This window comes from Zalophus californianus, chromosome 4 (genome assembly GCF_009762305.2).
Source record: "Zalophus californianus isolate mZalCal1 chromosome 4, mZalCal1.pri.v2, whole genome shotgun sequence".
Lineage (NCBI taxonomy): Eukaryota > Metazoa > Chordata > Mammalia > Carnivora > Otariidae > Zalophus > Zalophus californianus.
In genome coordinates, this window is record NC_045598.1 from 151,724,599 (window position 1) to 151,744,631 (window position 20,033).

The following is a 20,033-nucleotide window of genomic DNA, read 5'->3' on the forward strand; positions in this document are numbered from 1 at the left end:
AAGAGAGGAAGGCCAGAGATTTGTTTGCTGGAGGAAAGTTGCTTTAAGGAACATACTGGGGATACAAAGGCTGCCCAGGCCAGTGAAGCTGTGAAATCCTCCTTGTGTGGCGGCCCCAGGAGGTAGGGCTTGACAAAGGTTCTGGCCCTTGATCAGCTAGTGTTAAGGAGGTTTACAGAACCCTCAGCTCTTGCTTATTTAGTTTGGTGAAAAAGCAGGGGCCTTCTCTAATTTGAAGGGTTGGGGTGGGTGTGGAGAGGGAGTTAAACTTCTCAACTAATACATTTGCAAATCATATAGCCATCCGTTCTGTAAACTCCTGTGGTCTTTGGATGCTGGGAACAGGAAACCTGAATGAGCATCAGATCCTTACCACAGAAATCATAGCTCACTCCCTTGAAATTGAAATTATACTTACTTGGGAGCAAAGTAAAGGGCAGTTAAGTTTTCTTGTTTTTCTGCTTTACTGCCAGTTCTCGGATTTGACCAGATCTCCTTTCGTGCACGTGGTAAGTGCCACGCTGACACAGTGGTATGGGCTGTCTATCTGCTTAGATTCCGGTTCTGTATTCATTTTATGTAAGGCATTTTAATAAAGTCTTTGGGTTGTTTTTTTTTTTTTTTTCATTCTAAACAGGAGTACAGATAACAGACATTACTTTAAACTGTGCTTTTCCTTAATGTCTAATCTGGAAATGGGCTGTTGAGGCTGGCGAGGACTTTTAATATAATTTTTTTAAAATGAAAATGCCACCTTGCTCCATCTGCACATTACAGTCTTAAACATTGACTTTTTGCCTTTTGAAATGTTTGTGTTTCTGAGAGGCCTAATGTGGAGAGGCAGATTTGACAGAATAATATATCTACCATAATTCCTGGGAAACGACTTAAAATACTCTGGTATTTGGAAGTTCAGTCAGGATGTGACCACTTGGAATCATGACGGTCTATAAACACAGGCTTAGAATTGATAGTTTTCTCTAAGAATAGGCACAGGGAAAAATAGCATATATTGTCTTGCAAATGAAGAATTGGAAAAGCCAGATCTCAAATGAAGACAGATTTCCCCTTAATCTTTGGGTGTCACCTGCTTAACAACTCTTAGTTCCTGAGCTTTAGTCAGTATTTAATAATTATCGAATATGTTCAACTGACTTTCCTTTACAAAAACAAACATGTTTTCCCTAGAACGAAAGGCAGGATAACAGATGGATTTCTTATATCGGCTATGGTTTTCATTGAATTAAAAAAAAATATTTTGTAATTTAGATACTGTTTCATGTTAGCAAAGTCTAGAGAAATTGATTATGGTTTCTTAGCATGGGATTGTTTTCTTAAAAGCCATGAAAGGGGAAGGAATCAATATTAGGACTTTCTGAGTGGCAGCTTTTTACGGAGCCCCCCTCCCCTCCCCAGCACGATTGATTACAGCTGCTTTTGTAAGGGATTTAAAAAGAACAATCTGTATTAAAAACATCATCTTTGGTACGAGCTTGAACAGTTCCAAATGGGTTTCCATGGGGGCTGCGCTGCAATGTGACCGCTTGAAGAGATTGTGGCGGTCCCTGGTGGGCCCGGGCAGCGAGGCAGAGGAAGGCTATTAGGTGAGGAGTTGCTGGCTTGCATGCCAAAGAGGTTGCCCAGCAGCTGTGATCATTCAGCCCCGCATTCTTCAGCCTCCAAAGCAGGAGGGGCAAGAAGTGAGTAATTTTTTGCTACAAGCGGTGTGCAAGGTTAAACAGCAGGAAGAGAGTCGGAGGTCTCCTTTTATTCCAGAACATTGGCCAAAGGCAGGTATGTCCTGCTGACATTAGGAATCCTGGAAGCTGATGGCTCCCCAGCTGTTTCCCTGAGGCCCGTCCCATGTCTTCGGTGGGCATCTTACATACGTGTGCCATGACTGAGGTATTCTTGGGGGCTGCACGTGGATCTCGTACCAATTAAGTAATAAACACTCTGTGGGGAGAGGGACTGTCAGGAGGCAGGATGCCTGGAGCAGTGAAATCTACTAGAAATTGGTCCCATGTTGGAAGGCATGTGATGGAACCCGAGTGAGAAACCATTACGGTGGCCCGGGCTCCCAGGGTTACGCATTGTCAGTAAGACTCTGAGCTCCCCAGAAAATTAAGAGTTACAGGTAGCTCAGAGGGCTTGCCTGAAGGGGTGAAAGGGTGGGAAGGGCTTTTTATCGAGACTTTGTCATTGGTTATTTTACAGAGGCATTTGCAGAAATGGGGTGGTCTGTGACTTTGGGCAGAATTGAAGATCCTGGGGAATGTGGGAATTTTTAGAAAATAGTGTTAGCTTTAGCATCATCAAGTTTTATTTAGCGCTCTTGGGTGCTAAATCACCACAGAGGCCTTTGTATGGCTTGCCTCAGAACGGATGGAATCAGTTGGCAAGCTCCTTTTATTACTGGATTCACTTGGAGAAAAGAAAACCAATTTCCCTGAGATGGCCTGATATATTTTGACTCATAACTATTTGCTTTTCTTTACCATATTTTAGAAAACTAAGTGCTGTGTCTCTCATGAAATGGTGCTTATGAATGTATGCTCCAACTGAGACTTTTAATTATCACTAGTGAATTACTGTGAATCAGCCTCACGTGGGGGCAAAAAAGTAATGAAATGCTCTTTGTAAATAGATATTCCAAAGCACTCCTTCAATATTTTTTACCTGAGCAGGTAGCCAAACCATCCTGCAGGCTCCCTCTTTCCCTTCATCCTCTACACCCTGTATCATGACCGTATACAGGTCCATCGGCGAAGCGTCTGTCTTCACATCTAGGCTCTGATGGAGGAGGTAGATCAGCAAGACAGGAGACAACGCTGGGATGGGTCAGGTTACCTTTTGGGATTCTGGAAGCTTTGCCACATGTCAGTTTACAAAACCAATAAAGTGTTTATTGTTGGTGGGGGAAAAGTATCAGTCTTTTTTCCTCTTCATTTGGCAAATGTGTAAATGTTATCTTCACATAAATTAGCCAAATACAACACTTCAGCATGCCAACAGGAGCACTTTCTGAAATGAATTTGCCTAAAAGGTGGCACAGGTCATGGGACTCACATAAACACCCTCTGTGAAGCACGTGCTTTTGTCCGGGATCTTGTGCTCCTGTCTCAAGTGCTGTGGTGCAGCCTGGGGAGGTTCCGTCTCTTGGGAAATTTCATGCAGGGTCCATGATGGATCTCATAATAGACTCTAATGATATCTTCAAATCTTGTCCTGGTTTCTCTATCAAGGAAATAATTTCTTTAAAAGCAGCTTGACCCTCGTTTTGTTTTGTTTTGTTTTGTTTTGTTTTGTTTCCCCCACTTGGTTAAAAAGTTTAGTCAAGAACAATTTCTTTATATAACAACAAGAAATATGGGGCCTGGGGCTGAGAGTCTTGGGGCAGAATCAGGGTGGTTTTTTCCAGCAGATACTAGTAATGTGAATAATTGCTTGGGCATACTTGGCACTAGGTCTTAAAAGCCCACTATTCAGAACAGCTTGGCTCTCTTTTGCAATCAGTGGTCTTACCACCTTTGTATTTATCCCCTTCTTGCTTTGTTACTTTTATTTGGGTAAGTGCGGACACACTTTCAATCTTTCAGGATAAGAAACCAGACACAAATGTCATCTTTATTGAAAAAGCCCTCCGATGTCAGGTAGTCACTGGGTCAAGCCAGAGGCTTTCTGGAATCAGTAGGAGAGGCAGAATGAGAGGCTCTCCTTACGGAGAGATAAGTGTAGTAGAACAGACTCTGAAAACCAGGAGCAGTGTGGAACATCTGGGGGCTCCCTTGGCATGTCAGCCCTGTGGGCCCGTCAGGGCACAATGCTCCGAGTTCAGGTTTTGGCCTCCACAGGCAGGGCCTAAGCTGGAAGGCAAACGTGTTCAGTGAGAAACCTGGGCAACCTGACTTTGACAGGGAGCAGCTTCCTTGCTTTAAATAACCCAGGAGCCAAGAGTAGCTAATAAGATGGGTAATTAAACCCAGGAAATTTTAGAACCTGGAATCTTGTGATTTGAATATCCATTTGGCTAGACCTTTTGCTGTTGTGACCTCGGATGAAATGAATCAGGAGTGGCCCAAGCACTGTCGGGTCATTCTGTGGTACTTTTCTGAAGTGTGAAGTTGTTTTGTTTTGTTTCTAGTGTTTATCACTTATACACCTATATAATTCCATGTTGCTTTCTTTAGATTCTCTCTCTGTATATATGCACTTGTCCATGTTTGAATGCATGAACTGTTGAACTTCTGAAAACTTATTTGTTTGTACTGTTGATGTTTAGAGGCTGGTCCCTTGTTACCTGTGACTGTGACTCATGGCTTTGTGCTTGCTGTGCATGCAGCACCACATATATATGTTACCAATGCAGTGATAGTGTCAGTTAGGAAAGAAGTCACTCATAAGCCACCATCCTCACCAATGCACTCTCTTCACTGTGTGTGTGTGTGTGTGTGTGTAACTCACGACCTGTGATCAAGACCTGAACTGAGATCAAGAGTCAGACACTTAACCAACTGAACCACCCAAGGCGCCCCAGAACTCTCTTCGTTTTCCATTCCCCTATCTGCGTTTGGCCAAATGATAATGAAATTTTAATAGAATTGTAATACTAGGAAAAATTAATATATGTTTTTGAATTTAATGTGTTGTCTAAACACTTTTCTTTGTTGCTCTGCGGTATATGATTTTTAACGGCTATGTTGAGAAAGCTAACACATCACACATCATTTACAGAGCAGCCCCCCGCTGTAGTTGGAATCATGTCATCTCAGTGATTTTGCTTTAGTGTGGTAGTAAACACCCTAACTCTTCTTCCTTCTATAATTTTTCGTTAGGATAATTCCTGAGGCTAGAAATACCTGGTCAGATGGTATAAAAGATTTCCTGTCTTCTTAAAACACCTTAGCAGTGTGCTTCCCCAAGGGCCTGTGCCAATTTCTGTTAGTTGGTGCCTTTTAAATAGTCAAGGTGTCTCTTTACAGACCAGTAATAAAGTGTCCCATATTCCTATTAACATTCAAACTCAGTGCTAGGTTAGACCTCTGACGTACGGTCTCAGCTGGAAATTGCATCCATCAGCTGCTGCTGGCCTCAGCCCGCAGGTCCCTTCTCTGGCATCATCAGCTGGAGCCCGGGAGGGTCTGGTCTGCCCTTTGGACCTAAGGTCTTTCTCGTTTGCCTGTCCCATAGGCTTCCTGTGGCATTCTCTGGGCCCTCATATAAGGTGGAGAATATATGTGTTTGTGCTGTGGGGCCTAAAGTTGTCACAGTCGAAAACCCTTAGAGTGAATTATTAAATCTAAACCAGAGCCTGTTGGCTTCTTGTGCTTGACTTGGAGTCTGTCCCGTTATGGTAGTTTTTACAAAACACTTCTGAATAAGAAATAAATTCCAAATCTCTTTTTCCCCCTGCTCCTGCCAAACTCCACCAGGAAACAGAATCTCGTTATTTCAGTTAGAATATATTAATACTGACCCTCTCCAGCACTTGGGACTTTTCAGGTTAGGCTCACACGGCTTCTATTTTTACTCTAGTCTAAACTGTGGTCATATGGATAACAAAATAAATACTGGAATATTCTAGTTTGGGAGGGGGAGAGGCAGCAATGCTTATAATAACATGGCTACAAACCTCTTGCTTTCCTCTGTTTGATATTCCAAAAAAGGAAGAAAGCACAACTTGGAGCACATCTGTAAGTAATGAACATTTTCCTTTTGTGTGTCATGCATATTCAACATAATCCCACTCAAAAAGTCCCAGGCACTGCTTTAATATACATTGCTTTACGGAGCCATATTTTTGTTGCCAATGAATTTAATTCAGGACAAAGGTTCTTCGCTTCTCTCTCCGGATTAGGAATCTGAACTCTTTAGCACAAACAGAAGTAAGAATTGCTGGTGTGTGAATTAAAATAAAAACTTAAAAAAAAAGAATCAGTGTGTCCTGCTTCCCCCTGCCCTCCCCTGACTTGACTTCCTTGTTGCCTAAGAGGAAGACTGGTTTTTGTTTAGTATTAGCAATAAACCAATTTCAGGAAGAGTATTTTTTAAAAGACATGTTGATTGAATTTTGTAATTCAAATGTTTCAAAATTTAAAAGCTAGGAAATCAAACTGCTTTTGAACCACTTTCAGTTCTTTTCTTTTTTATTTTAACAAAGAAGAAAATTTCTACCATTAAGTACACTATCTCAGTGTTACTTTTTAAGTGCTCTTCAGCCATTGAAATGTTCTCCAAAGACTAACACTGTCTCTGGCTCATTGGAGGCATCCTTAATGAGTTGGCACTTTCTTCTAAGGTCAACACTTACCTTTATAGCTTCTCCTCACAGTAGAAGGCTGAATTGCAGATTGCCCTTTTTAAAGAGACCAGGTAAGACAACATTGATCTAGTTTTCCCAGATGTGAGGTAACCAGTTAACTTCGTTAGAAAGGATGGTTCTTTCCTTTCCCCAAATGGCTTTAAGCTTGGGTTCAGCCTTTCGGGGAACCTTTGGGTTCAGCTCTGACCTCTTCTACTCTGTTGAGCCTTTATTCTGTGTTGGTTCGTAGAGCACGATGCTAGGTCTGATAGAAGATGCGGAAAACATCAGCCCTGCCCTGATTCTTGGACCTCTTCAAGGAATGTGCATTCTAAGTGGTGAGATAAGATTCCCCTCTGTATCCAACAGGAAGACCCCACCTTGGTGGTAATTCCAAATGAGTGGTTCAGACTTGAAGAACTGTAGGAATTCTGTCATCTGCCTCAGTTTGTGGCAAAAGGTTCGTGGAACCAGTTGGATTTCTCTATATAGTTGCCTGTGATTTTACATTTAAAAAAAATTTTTTTTTAATTTGCCATTTTTATGAGCAGGCCTGACTAGTTCTCCTTTTCCTTCACACTTTATACCTACATGCGATTCTTCCTTCATGAAGCCTAACGATTTTTTTCAGAATTTGGATTTATTTTTCCTAATGTGTGCAAATAAATAATTTAGAGGCAGACCTTGTTTCATTGTGCTTTTTTGCGGGTATTGTGTTTTGTTTCTTTTTTACAAATTGAAGGTTTGAAACAATTTTCAAATTGTTTTTTACAAACTGAAAGTTTGCATCAAGCAAGTCTGTCAGCACCATTTTTCCAACAGCATTTGTTCACTTTGTGTCCCTGTCACATTTTGGTAATTCTTGCAATATTTCATACTTTTCATTATTATACTTGTTACAGTGATCAGTGATTACAACTTACTGAAAGCTTGGATGATGGTTAGCATTTTTTTTTAGCAATATTTTATAATTAAGTTACATAGATTGGTTTTTTTGGACATAATGCTATTGCAACTTAAACCAAACCTGCCATTTTTGAGGTATGCCTATAAATCCATTCCCCACTTCATGGAAGGTACCCTAAAGTGTTTCTTAAAATGCTTAGGGGCCCCTGGGTGGCTCAACTGGTTAAGCGTCCTACTCTTGATTTCAGATCAGGTTATAATCTCAGGGTCCTGAGAACCAGCCACACATTTGGCTCTCTGCTCAGCAGGGAGTCTGATTGTCTCCCTCCCCCTCTCTGCCTCTCCCCCTACTTGTGCACGCAAGCTCTCTCTCAAATAAATAAATCTCAAAAAAAAAAAAAGTATAACACTTTAGCTTTCTTAAGTAAAGAATTTATAAATTTTCTTTCATGTGTGACCTCACCTTTGACCTTGGCGTTTGTATGTATTTTATACAGGATGTTAGAGTAAGCCTAGAACATGATTAGGTACCAGGTAGTTAGTTGGCTGTAAACAAACCCTTAAAATAAGTGCTTGTAAATCCAACAGTGTTTGCTTATAAGCTTACGAAACAGGCAAATGTCACCTATTCAAGGACAACAGTATCTTTTTCCAACAATAAACATAGGGATCTTTTCTTCTGTTACCTCTTTGGTTTGGATGGGATACTTGATAGAGAGGAAGGTATTCCTGAAATGAATGAATGGCAATTGATGGTCATGACTCCAGGCATCCTTCATAGGGGGAACTTACAGGACATTAGGCAGAGAAGGAACTGTTAAGCTAGAACTCTTAACTCTTAACGTAGAATTTTTTTCCTATCTAGGATGCCAAGAATGCTAGTTCTGAAAGATGTTAAATAGATATCCTGGAGGGAGAATTTCCATGGCCAAAATGTATAAGTGCTGGATCAGGCAGGTCAGTGTGACTCTATTGCACAATAGTTCTTCTCAGGACCACTATGGTGATTACATGTGAATCACAGGAAAAGCAGGCAGGGAGGTAGGCTCAGCACGGCCAGCACTCTCAATGAGCCTACATTTTGAAGTTCAGACTTGGATATGAATTCTGCTCTCTACTTCTGAGCTGTATGTTTTTCGGGCAAGCCTCAGTTCCTCGGTCTGCAGTGGAGATTGTTGAGATGATTAAATGTGCCAGTGCTTACAAAACACTTAGCACAAAATGCCTGGCACATAATAAACACTTAGCAGTTAGCTACTGCTAATCCTTCTGAATCCCAGGCTGAATGGCTCTGATATCTTCACGTTCTGGGGAATTACATTGTAACAGAAAGAGCCCAGAATTAAGTGTCCAGAGTCTTGGGCTCAAATTTGAGCACCAACCAGACTGGATGATTTAAAGCTACTTTGCTCTGTTTCTTCACTTTTTGAAATAAATAGGTGATCTTGATGCCTATGATGTCCAGTCAAGCTCTAAGATTAATGTTCCTTTGGGCTCTACCTAAAAGCCAGAGTTGTCAAGTTCATCTGAAGGACACATGTATCATCTCTGAATGACGGTGTGGGAGAAAATTTTAGGTAATTATTATTCATTTACAGTGTATGTTAGCTAGTAACAAAAGAGTTTATTAAGTCATCTCTGGAAAGATAAGCTAAACTTACAGCCGGTCTGGCACTTTGTAATCACCATAAAAATTAATAGACATGTGAGTCCAAATCAGGACTAGATGTGCCTTTACCCTAAAACTAAGAGCATCATCCAGGTGTTTGTTTTCTGTGATGTGATACAGAATGTAATATTAGGCCACATGAGTATTTTATTTTTATATCCAAAGGCTAATTTTCTGAAGGTCAGTTGCAGGGATGTCTGGTGTCCATAAATAGTTAGATTTTCTAATTTCTGACTTTGTTATTAACCTAAGCTGCAACCGTAAAGTGAATTTAACACCTGCTGCTTTGAGCTTTAATTACCTTGACCACTGTTCATCGCTTGCGCTAGTTTAAGGGAGTTAGAGGACGTTCATCTAGTAGATAAGGCAGTGTATCTTTCAAGGAAGACCTCAGATTTCTAAATAACTGATTTCCACACTGGCAGTTTGAAACATAATATTTGTTCAAGGTAGGCTTTATCTATGTGAGAAAGTCCAATATGTAGATTTGTTCACTTGCTGTCTCACAAATAGACAGGTTGGTGTATTACTAAAACCAAGATCCGGGCACTGGTCTTTTATGCGTCGAATTAACATTTCTCTGTTCATTTACATTACAGATACCATATGAGTTTGGGCTAAATCATTCTCTCAGAATACTGGTTTTCATCATCCTCAAGCATGTAAGGCCTAGATCACCATGGCTTTCCTCAATTTCCCATCCTTAAAGGAGTGTATTTCCTCGTAACAGTCTTACATAAAGAAATCAGTGTGACCAGGTCTCTTTGAGTTTGTCGGGGAGCCCGGGGTTGGGTAGAGGAAGGCGCGGCAGCCGACACTGGAAGTGCCGGTGAGACCATATGGTGAAAGCACTTCTTTCAAAGCTAAGGAATTTTTATTTCATCCTGCAGGTGACAGAGAACCAATAAAAGGTTTTTAGCTGGGAGTGATACAGTGACATTTAAGGATGGTCCCTCTGCAGAGAATGGAGTCAAACACAAAGACTTATTAGCCAGTGGCCAAGTAAGAAGGCCTTAGTAGTTAATGGCCCAGGCCCAGTATGATACGGTTGCTGCAGTTTGGGGGCTTGAGAAGGAGGGAGGGAGTTAGGGTAGAAGCAGGTATGTATCTTGCCTGCCTTTGGGCATCGTGGGGATACAAAACTGAGTCAGTGGTGCATTCTCTGGGAAGAACTGCCTTCTCCTTGGAGGCAGTGTAGTGCTCCAGGTTCCGTGGCCGAAGGTGGTAAAGTGTCAGCCTCTATCTTGGTTTGCAGTAGCTTTTCCTCCTCACCGTACCTAGTGGCTTTCCACAGCTTCCCTTTGCTCTCCTGTATTCACGTCTTGCATCAGCCAAGGGGGAAAAGGTCTGAAAGCCCAGCTGTTTTTCTTTCAGCTCGTACTCTGAGCCCTGTTAGCTAACAGGATTGGCACAGCCTCACAGAAATGGTCAGTCCCACATTAAACCACCTTGTTGTGAAATCCTCCCGTTGGCCTGCCGCTCCGTGCTGCTGGGCTGTGCCTGTGTGAATTTTCTCCCCGTTCCCTTAGTCCAGTGGCTGTGTCTCACTGAGCAAGAGGGGGCTCAGGGTGAGTCCCAGGGTTCTCTGCTTAGCGAGGCCGCCCACATGTGCCTAGGTGTAAAAGCAGTCGTCTTGAGTCACCCCTTTCCATGGCTTTCGAGAGATGCACATCTTGCCCCAGGGGAGTGTTTGTGCAAATCCATTTTGCTCTCCAGGCATGTTGAGTGCAGAAATTCTCTCAGCCTGGAGTGCGGAGTCTCCACAAAAAGCACTTGTCATGTTTGGAAAGGTTTTTGTTGTTGTTGTTGTTGTTGTTTAAAGGAAAGACAAGGGAGGCATTCTTTGAGCATTATCTGCTACAGAGTGAGAAGGGCCCTGCTTGTTAGTAAATTGGACACTGTGGAAGGATTTTGGTTATTCCTCCTGACATCAGAGCAGGAGATAACTGTGGGTTTGATGTCGCAATCATTTGCACGACACTGGAGGATGGAGGAGCCAAATACCTAGTGGTGCTCCAGCCTGTGAACATCTCATCGGCCCCACAACCATGCTGGAGCCCTGTAGACCCCGAGGGGCCGAGGGCAAACCAGCTTCTCCAGACGCGCCCACACTTCTACCCCAGGTCCTGTAGCAGCTCAGGTGGGACAGCTTCCTCAGAGGGTTGTCCTGGGGAAGTCAGTTGCTTGTCAGGCGACCCAGTGTGGTTGAACTGTGAGGTGGCCAGAATTCCCTGGGAGACGTTTTCTTGGCCCCTCTGCCTGTCTGTTGTGACAGATGACAACTGGCTCACCTAATGAACAGAAATTCAGTTTACCCGTAGGGATTAAATATCTTCATGTTACCATGCCACCTCCAACTTCTTGGACAGAGCCAAGAGGAAAATGGAATCAATATTAAGAAAAGACAAATAGGTTTCTAATATGTTAAAAGATACTTTGACTTAGGTTTCAGACTCTGGGTTACTTAAGGAGATGTGATGCAACGTGTATGGGAGGTCTGGGGCAGACAATCTCCCAGGCTTAGAATGGAGAGATTTTAACTGTAGGAATCCTGGAGGTCCCGTGACATGTGTTAACTCTGAAACCTGAGTCAAAGGCCAATTTGTTTTAGGTAATCTCAACTGACAAATATTTATTGAGTACGCAGGCATTTTGAGAGAGGCAGGAAGTGTGTTGCCTTCAGCAAGTTGTACTCGGCGGAGGGGCAAGAGAAAGTACACATGAAACAATGAAAAATAACAGTAAGAGTTTAGGGCTTAAACTGTTCATAGGCTATAAAATCCAAAATCGCAGTGTACGACCACATCCAGGGACTGGGGTGGTCAGAGCCTGTTTCATAGGCAGGATTTGAGAGAAAGAATGAGAGGGAGCTCCAGATGACAGTCACAGGACAGAGGTTAACATAAGCCGGATGGAAAATTGCCTTACAGTGTGAGCCCCAACAGGCCAAGCAGGATTTACTGAGCACCTACTATATATATAATATATATACACACGCACCAGCTACTGTGATTGCGGGGAGCTGGGGTGGATTAAAGAGACGTGAGGTACAGTCCTTGCCCTCAGAGCGGTGGAGAGTCAGCTCGGGGCCAGTTAAGTTGATGGTAGAGTTGCACGACCATCCTGACATGGTTCACAAGCTTTGGGAATTACGGCTTTGGAAACCAGTATGATGCCCGATGGCCTCTGACTGCAGAGGTCAGCTCTGACCATTTTAGCAGAAAAATGCCACCACGCTCTTGGCTCAGGGTGGTCACTCGATGCCGGCCAGCCAGCCCACTGGAAAACCAGCCCTGAGGGTTTCAGTGCTCAGCGCGCCGGTGTGGCAAGCTCACACAAAAAAAGGAGTTCGCATACTCTTCTGTCGGATGGCACTGAGGCCTGGTGGAGAACATGGGCTCAGGTTTACAAGGCTTCAGCTTCGCCAGGCAGCCGCTGAAACCCGAGAGAATAAAGTAGTGCTGTTAGGGAGGGCTGGACCTCGTCTGTCCTCCTAGGAAGGTTCCAGTCAAAGCGACCGCTGGAACACAGAGTCTTATTTTAAGAGGAAATCTAACGAGACCCAGAGTAGTAAGGGAAACATTTTTTATAATTCCTCTTAGGAGCAAACGTTGAATTTATTTAATATTTAAAAATAGGACAATAATGAGTGTTGCCTATTTCCAAACACAAATGTTGTTTAGAATCTGACCGTCTGCTTTTGTTTCTGGGTTTTCCTGAGATACTGGCGGGAAAATACCAATTTACTAAAACCATTTTATAAAAAAATGACACATCTACTCTGCCTCCAATTCATGTGAATTACTCTTATGGCCAAGATGAGGTTGAATTTTAATACAAAAACGCTTACTGAAGAGCAAAGAAGCTGTAGAGCTGGCGTACTTTGCGAATGATCCCTCTCCATGTGAAGTGTGTGATTTGCTGGTTCCAAGTGCCAGTAATATAAAAAGAATGTGCTCGTGTGGCTTTATCTGCATTTGTCATTACAGCTCTGCTAAGCCAGTGAATCCTAGGTGGGCTTTGGCTCTTGTTAGAGGAGCCCCCTGGGGACTGCTGCCTGCAGGGTGCCCTCCCTTCCTGGCATCTGCACAGGTCTGGGCTGCCCGAACATCTGGGGAGCTCTCGGCCACAGTGACAAAGATCTGAGTGTGGCCAGGCCTGCAGACATTTGGTGGGCCTTGATGGCTCCCTGGGTGATGATTTGGTCTAAGTGTGGTAAAACCATTGTATTCGTCCCCAAGAAAGTCTTAAATAATCTGAGTGTTTGGTACTTCTCCAGTAAGGGAGCCTCACAATGACTTTGTGACAGAGGGAATGCCTGAGCTGGCTTATAACTAACCCTGGGACCACCGAAACTTAGACAGGTTCAGTGGAGTATAACGAAATAAGCCCCTGATAGGTGCTTAGGTCTCTGAGCTGTTTCGTTCTCCTGGATTAGGCTACTGAGGCTTCCCTTGGGGGGCAGGGGGTTTGCCTATGGTCAGCCTGTGACTTAATCCACATTAGCAGGATGTCCCGAGGAAGGGGAGAGCTGGAAATGTGGGTTCAAAGGACTGGAGGAAAGAGGAGTAGTCACCTTGGGGTAAACCTGAACAGTAAACTAAATGAGCAGGTTTCTTGATCTCTCACCATCCTGAACCCCTTCTTGTTCTTTCCTCAGAGAGCAGAGCTGACATCTGATAAAGACATGTACCTCGACAATAGCTCCATTGAAGAAGCTTCGGGAGTGTATCCTATTGATGATGATGACTATGCTTCTGCCTCAGGCTCGGGTAAGGCCATCTACTTCCATGAGCACCTCTGTTCTCCATGCTTTTGCGCACGCGCACGCACACGCACGCGCACGCACACACACACACACACACACACACACACACCCTACTGGAGCGTATTTCAAGGAGACAGGCAGGATGCACAGTGGTTAAGGACACACTTTGGAGTCAGAATGCCTGGATGCACATTCTAGCTAAGCTGTGAGATCTTGGGAATGTGTTTGACTTGGCTGAGTCTCCGTTTCTTCCTTCATAAAATGGAAAGTAATAATAATCTCTGTCACCTAGGTTGTTGCAAGGCTCCAAGGGGTTAAAACATCTATAGCTTTTAGAGTTTGGTGCTTGGCAAGTAGTCAGTGTTGGGTTAACATTGGTTTTAATTTTATTATGAAGGCTTTCAGAGTGATAAAAGTGGGAAGCCACCCTGAAAGAAGTCCCTCAGACACCAGTCTAATGAAGCTACCAACCCTACGTTCTAGATTATGGGTGGAAGCAAAAAGAGTTGTGCCTTCCTACTCAAGAGTAGGAGGGAGAATGTATCAGCCAAGCAAAATGATGGTACAGTGATATCCTCACTCCCCTAGTATATCTGTAACCTATGATCTCAGTAATGCTGCCCCATGACAAACCAGCCCAAAATGTAGTGGCTAAAACCAACAGTCCTTCATTAGCTCATTATTCTGCAGGATGGCAATTTAGGCTGGGCTGACTGGACCCCCTCGTGTGGCTGTGGTCAGCTAGAGTCTGGGCAGCTTTACTGATTTTGGTTGGGCTCTGTCCCAGCTTTGGGGCAAACTTGGCTCTGGTCTACACAGTCTCTCCTCCTCCAGTGGGCCAGCCATTTGTTGAAAGGAGGATGCAGAGACCCCAAGAGAGCAAGTGGAAGTGTGCAAAGCCTCTTGCACGCTAGGCTGAGAATTGGCACAGCATCCCTACCACATTTGACTAGTCAAAAGCAGGTCCTAGGCCAGCCCAGCCTCCAAGTCTGAATGAAAGGATGTGCACAGTCACATTACAGAGGACGTGGATACAAGGCTGGGGGAGTAAAGGATTCTGGCAGTTTTGCAATCTACCATATGTGGAAAATGTTTCACCTGTACCAGGAATGGCCCCCCAAGAAGCTGGAAAGGAAGAAGAACTTGTGCATATATTCAGCGAATAATCAAGTCAGGAATTTGTGGTCAGCAGTACGCTAGGAAAGTCTTATCCAGGGCCTTTCTTGCTTGGAGTTTTCACTGTAGATTGAACAGATGGTCAAAGTTATGCTGAATGTAGATGTGTGAAATCAGACTGGACCGGGCTTCAGAATGACCCAGAACAGACTAAAATCAATTGTTGAGGTCTACCTGTATAGGAGTGAGTGTTTTAAGTTGGAAAACAGCAAGTCTGAGAAAGATGAGAGCGATGGTGGCTGACCTAGTAACAATGAGCTTACAGTGCAATATGAATGTAAAAATAGCCCTAGTTATTCTTGGGGAAGTGATATATACCACACATGCCACATGAGTGTGGAAAGAGTTGTTCTTCATAGCCCACAGCACTATTAATATCTTTCACTCCTGGCACCTCTTTTTTTTCCTTTGGCACCTCAAGAGTGCTTTGTAACTTATCTTCAAAATGTCCCAAGAGATAATATGGACGCTTTTTCTTCCCATTTCGTAGATCTTAGAATCCAAGAGTCGTTAGATCTGTAGATGTTGTCCAAGTCATTTTCTTGAGTTATGCCAAGATTGTCCTGAAGTTTAATATAAAGAAAGCAGGTACATAGTCCTGCTTCTCTGTACCCGTGCAGGTGAAAGGAGTTTGGAGTGGGTCATTTGAAATCCAGAGCACACTAATCAGATAGATAGAGCTAAGCCTTCAGTGTGGATCCATACTGCTTTTGCCATGGCTCCAGCCCTGGGCAGAACATTGCTGCAAAGAAGCGCATCATTCTAGACTTTGGAGACCCCTTGGCACTGTGTAAAGGTATATCGATTTACAGCTTAAAGGTAGTAGAAGTTGTAACTAGAATTCGTAAAGCCCATACAGTGTGCCAGGCACTGTTCCTATACTTCCACCATCTCTATAAGGACAGGTTGTTACCATCTCCAGTTTTCACATGGGAAAGTCCAAGGCACGGAGAGATTGAGTAACTTGCCTCAGACGATACTATCGGAGCATAAAAGAGCTGGGGTGAGGGCTGGGGAGTCGGACTTGAGGTGTGTTCCTTTTTGCTCCTTTGTTGACCTGCCTCCTGTGTCATAATATGTCACTCTAGAATCAGGGTGCCCTGCCTAGTTGATGCCCGGTCCCAGCTGGAAACTGGGATGCCCCAGGGTTTTGGTCAGTGTTCTCTCTGTCCTCACTCCGCTTAGCTACCTAGTGGAAAAGCAAATGGACCGGAGGAAAATGGCCAGGGGCCTAGAGGGTACTTTCCCGGTGAGGAGATGGGGCCATGCTATTTGTGTGGACTCAAGAATGGACATTAATGAATATGAACACTCCAGGCATTCACTGAATGCCACACATCATGCCATGTTCTTATAGGGCAGAGAGATGAGAAGGGCTTGGTCCCTGTCTTCAAGGAACCAAGAGACAGAGAAATGCAGAAATGAGAAAAAATAATTGTACCACCATGTCATGAGTGACATAATATGGTGAAGTGCTGTACAACAAAAATTTGAGAGTGAAATGTAGAGTTCTGGTTAAAAATGGTAGATGGAACACACATGCTTTCCAATGCCCAACTAAGCTGTCAATAAAGGTATTGTTCTTAAACTCACAAGGACACCTAAAACAGTAGAGGAGACCAAAGCCATGATGTTTTGAAGGCTGGGAAGTAGATAGTCTTGTAGTGGAGAGAGGGGATGACATTGATCCTGAGCAAGATGACGTGAGCAGCAGTTTCCCAGGTGGAAACAGGCTCTGGGGTGGGATGTCTCAGGCCAGGGGAAACAATGAGAAGCTCACAAGTCAGGGATGCCGGAGATGTGATCCAGGGGGCTCCCAGGTCTCTTGTTTGGGCAAGGGGGGGACCATCTATTTGAATAAAGATGATGACAAATACAGTAGAAGAACCACCCGAGGCAGATCACTCCCCTGTCTCTGATGGAAGTCTAGCTTGAGGGAATTTTCGACCTTACAAAAATCTCCCCTCTCTCACAACAGATCCCCCTACTTCGGTGATTCATATTTGTAACTGGTATGAATGAAGGGGTCTTGAGAGCCCTTAATGGAAAATTTTCATTTGGCATTGGCAAAAATCTTTTGTAAGGAAATGATTCATTGTAGGAATAAATCAAGCATATTATATGTAAGGCTTTGATAGAAAATCAGGGGGGCTGATATAAAAGAGCAGTGTGTTTCTGGAGCCATCATTATTTGTGACATATTTACATACACTGTTTTGTGTGTACAGTGCTTTCTAATATCTATCATATGCAGACCTCGGAGAATTCATTATCACCATTTTACAGGTGAAGACACTAAGGCTCAAGCATTCCTCACCCAAGGTCACACAGCTAAATAGGCCAGAACCAGTACTAGGTTTGTTTTTAATGCCAAATCCCGTATTTATTTCACATATACCCTACCGTTTCTTCCCCGTATGATGAGTGTATGTGCTCAAGTTAAAGGAGACAGTTGATAGAATAAAATATTTTAAAATGTGACATTAAACAGAAACAAGAGCTCTTGCCCTGTCTCTAGCACGTTACTTTTTCTGAACTGCTTGTTACGTGACCGTGCTTCTGTGAGGAACTTGGAGGTGTTCGTTACTCGTTCCTGTCTGAGGAAGCGGGTTAGTTTGAGGTACAGAGTTTTGAGTTTATTTGAGTTGTTACACATTTGACAAGTGATCACCTCAAAAAGAATGTTGCATTTGAATGTCAGAAATTCTCAAATGCTATTCTGGTCAAAAGGCAAAGACAAAACAAAATAGTGCCCAGGTGGCAGTTAGTGGTTAGTCACTCTTTGAACAAACACTGGATCAGAGCCTGTATGTGCTGGGGAGTCTCAGAGAGCAAACCAGAGGCTCCAGAGAGGCTGGAGCCTTATGGAGTTTCCAGTCTCGTGTGTGGTGGTGGTGAGCTGGGGGGGGGGAGGGGGGGACTTCAATCAATAGCCTACAAATAAACACATGATTACAAATCTGTGGTAAATGTACTTAGGCTAAGAAAGGTAGTACTAAAAAGCCATTTAACAGAGGGCTCTGACATAATATGGAAGGGAGGATGAGATGGGGAATGACCGTTGTGCTGAGGTCTGGAGGTGAATTAGGAATTAGCCAGGTGAGGGCTTCTGGCAGGACATCAGGGGACAGATAAGAGGGGAAAATGATGCTCAAGAAAGCTGGAAAGGTGGTTCAGGGCTGAACCATGTAGGGCTGGGCTGAGACATTTTCTATTTATCTCAGGAGCAGTGGGGTACCATTGTAATGGTTTTAAATAGGAGGATGATGGGGTCACAGCTGGTTTGTGGGCAGTGAACTGAGAGGGGGCTCTCAGGAAGAAGGCAGGTCTGGTGGCTTGTGGACAGATTATGGTGGTCTGGATGAGGCTGGTGGCCCTGGAACTGTGGAAAGGGTGTTAGAGCGAAGACCTATTAAAGTAAAATCAGAACTGAGGTGATGGATTCAAGGTGGGGGTAAGGAAGAAGTCAGGTTGTGATTTATAGGAATGGAAGGTTCTGTTCTCTGACAGGTAACACAGGACGACAACCAGGTTTGTAGGTGGACAGGAAGGGAGATCGTGAGCTCTGTTTTGAACATGTGAGAGGTGCGTGGTACCTTTGAGTCCTTTGAGTGAGAATGCCAAGCCGGCCAGTGGATATGTAGGTCTCAATTTCAGAGGAGTGGTTAAGCTAATGATATAAATGTAGGTTTCTTTTGTATTTAGATGGTAATTGAAGCCAGGAGTGTAGGCGAGGGAGAAAAGGTAGAGTAAGCAGCAGCCTAGGGCAGAACCTTAAGGAACTCTGATATTTTTGCGTCCAGGTCGAAAGAGAATGAGCCTACAAAGGAGAGAAGTAGCCCAAGAGGTGAGGGGGAAAACTGGGAAGTCAAAGTGCTAGAAGCCCAAAGATAGTATATGGAGAAGGAGATGATCATTGGCCAGTGTCCAGTGGTGTGAGGAGATTCCTCCTTTGGATGACGACCACTCTGGAAAACGCCTTTGGCTACGGCACTGTGGAGGACGTTGGTGACCTCATTAACTAACGTCACCGATAGTGTGGTGACCGGGGAAATCTGACTAGAGGCAGGCCAGCAGAGTGCATTGCTGGTGAGGACCCACCCGGCCACTGGAAAAGTCTGGCTATAAAAGAGAGGAGAGAGGGGGCAGTAGATCCCCTCAGAGAAGGAAGGGTCTGCTGTGGGAGAGTCTGCCTTTCTTGTTGTGTCATGTTTTAAAATGGGAAGTGTGGCATGTTTCAGCATAGGAAAGGAAGAAATCTTGTAAGCAGGAGAGATTTGAGCATGGAAGTGAAAGAAGGGGTCCTTGAGAGCGTTGAGGATAATATTACAGAAAATGCCCGGCTGCCCACAGATCCACTCTGAAATCCCCTCATCGTGTGAAAACCGCGGGAAGGTTAGTGTGGGGTTCTTGGGGAGCAGGTAGTTTGAAAGCACCTGGCCCTGTCAGCGTTCACCCCGCACAGCGCCCTCTGCTCATAGAGAAACCTGTGTTGGGATTCCTGTGCTCAGCTCACCTTTGCTTGTTTTCCCCCCCCCCCCCAGGAGCTGATGAGGACATAGAGAGCCCAGAGCTGACAACATCCCGACCACTTCCAAAGATAGGGTTCACTAGTGCTGTTCCAAAAGTGGAAACCACGACACTGAAGATACAGAACAAGATACCTGCTCAGACGAAGGTGTGTTTGTTTTGCATTGCGTTAGCGGGTCCTCATAAATGCTTTTTAAAATTGCACAGATTGTTCCTTTTGAGAAGCCCCCTTCAAAAATGATGTGAGTTCACATGGTCTTCTCATTATATTGCTGTAAATGGCTCTTCCTTACTCTTTGGATCGTTTTGACATTTACCCACCTACTACTTTTCTGTTGTTAAATAGAGACTGTTTTTCAGAGCAGTTTTAGGTTCACGGCAAAACTGAGGGGGAAGTCCAGAGAGCTCCCATAGGCCCCCTGCTCCCACACGTGCACAGCCTCCCCTCTGTCAGCATCCGCACGTTGTGGTACGTTTGTTACAACCGATGAAGGTACACTGACACGTTATTATTACCCGGAGTCCATAGTCCCCCTTAGGGCTCGCTCATGGTGCTGTACATCCTGTGGGTTCTGACGAATGTACGATGACATGTATCTGCCATTGTAGCCTCGTGCAGAGTATTTCCACTGCCCTAAAAGCCCTCCATGTGCTGCCTACTCATCTCTCCTGCCCCCCACCCC

At 44.1% G+C, this 20,033-nt stretch overlaps 1 protein-coding gene across 1 annotated transcript in view; it reads left to right on the top strand.

Moving 5' to 3' along the window:
• The window catches only part of SDC2 (syndecan 2), a 96,835-nt gene that overhangs the window by 69,776 nt on the left and 7,026 nt on the right, over positions 1 to 20,033 (top strand). The window contains exons 2-3 of the mRNA XM_027582134.2: positions 13,537 to 13,648; positions 19,365 to 19,498. Coding sequence (XP_027437935.1) covers positions 13,537 to 13,648; positions 19,365 to 19,498 — 246 coding nt within the window. The remainder of the gene's footprint in view (positions 1 to 13,536; positions 13,649 to 19,364; positions 19,499 to 20,033) is intronic.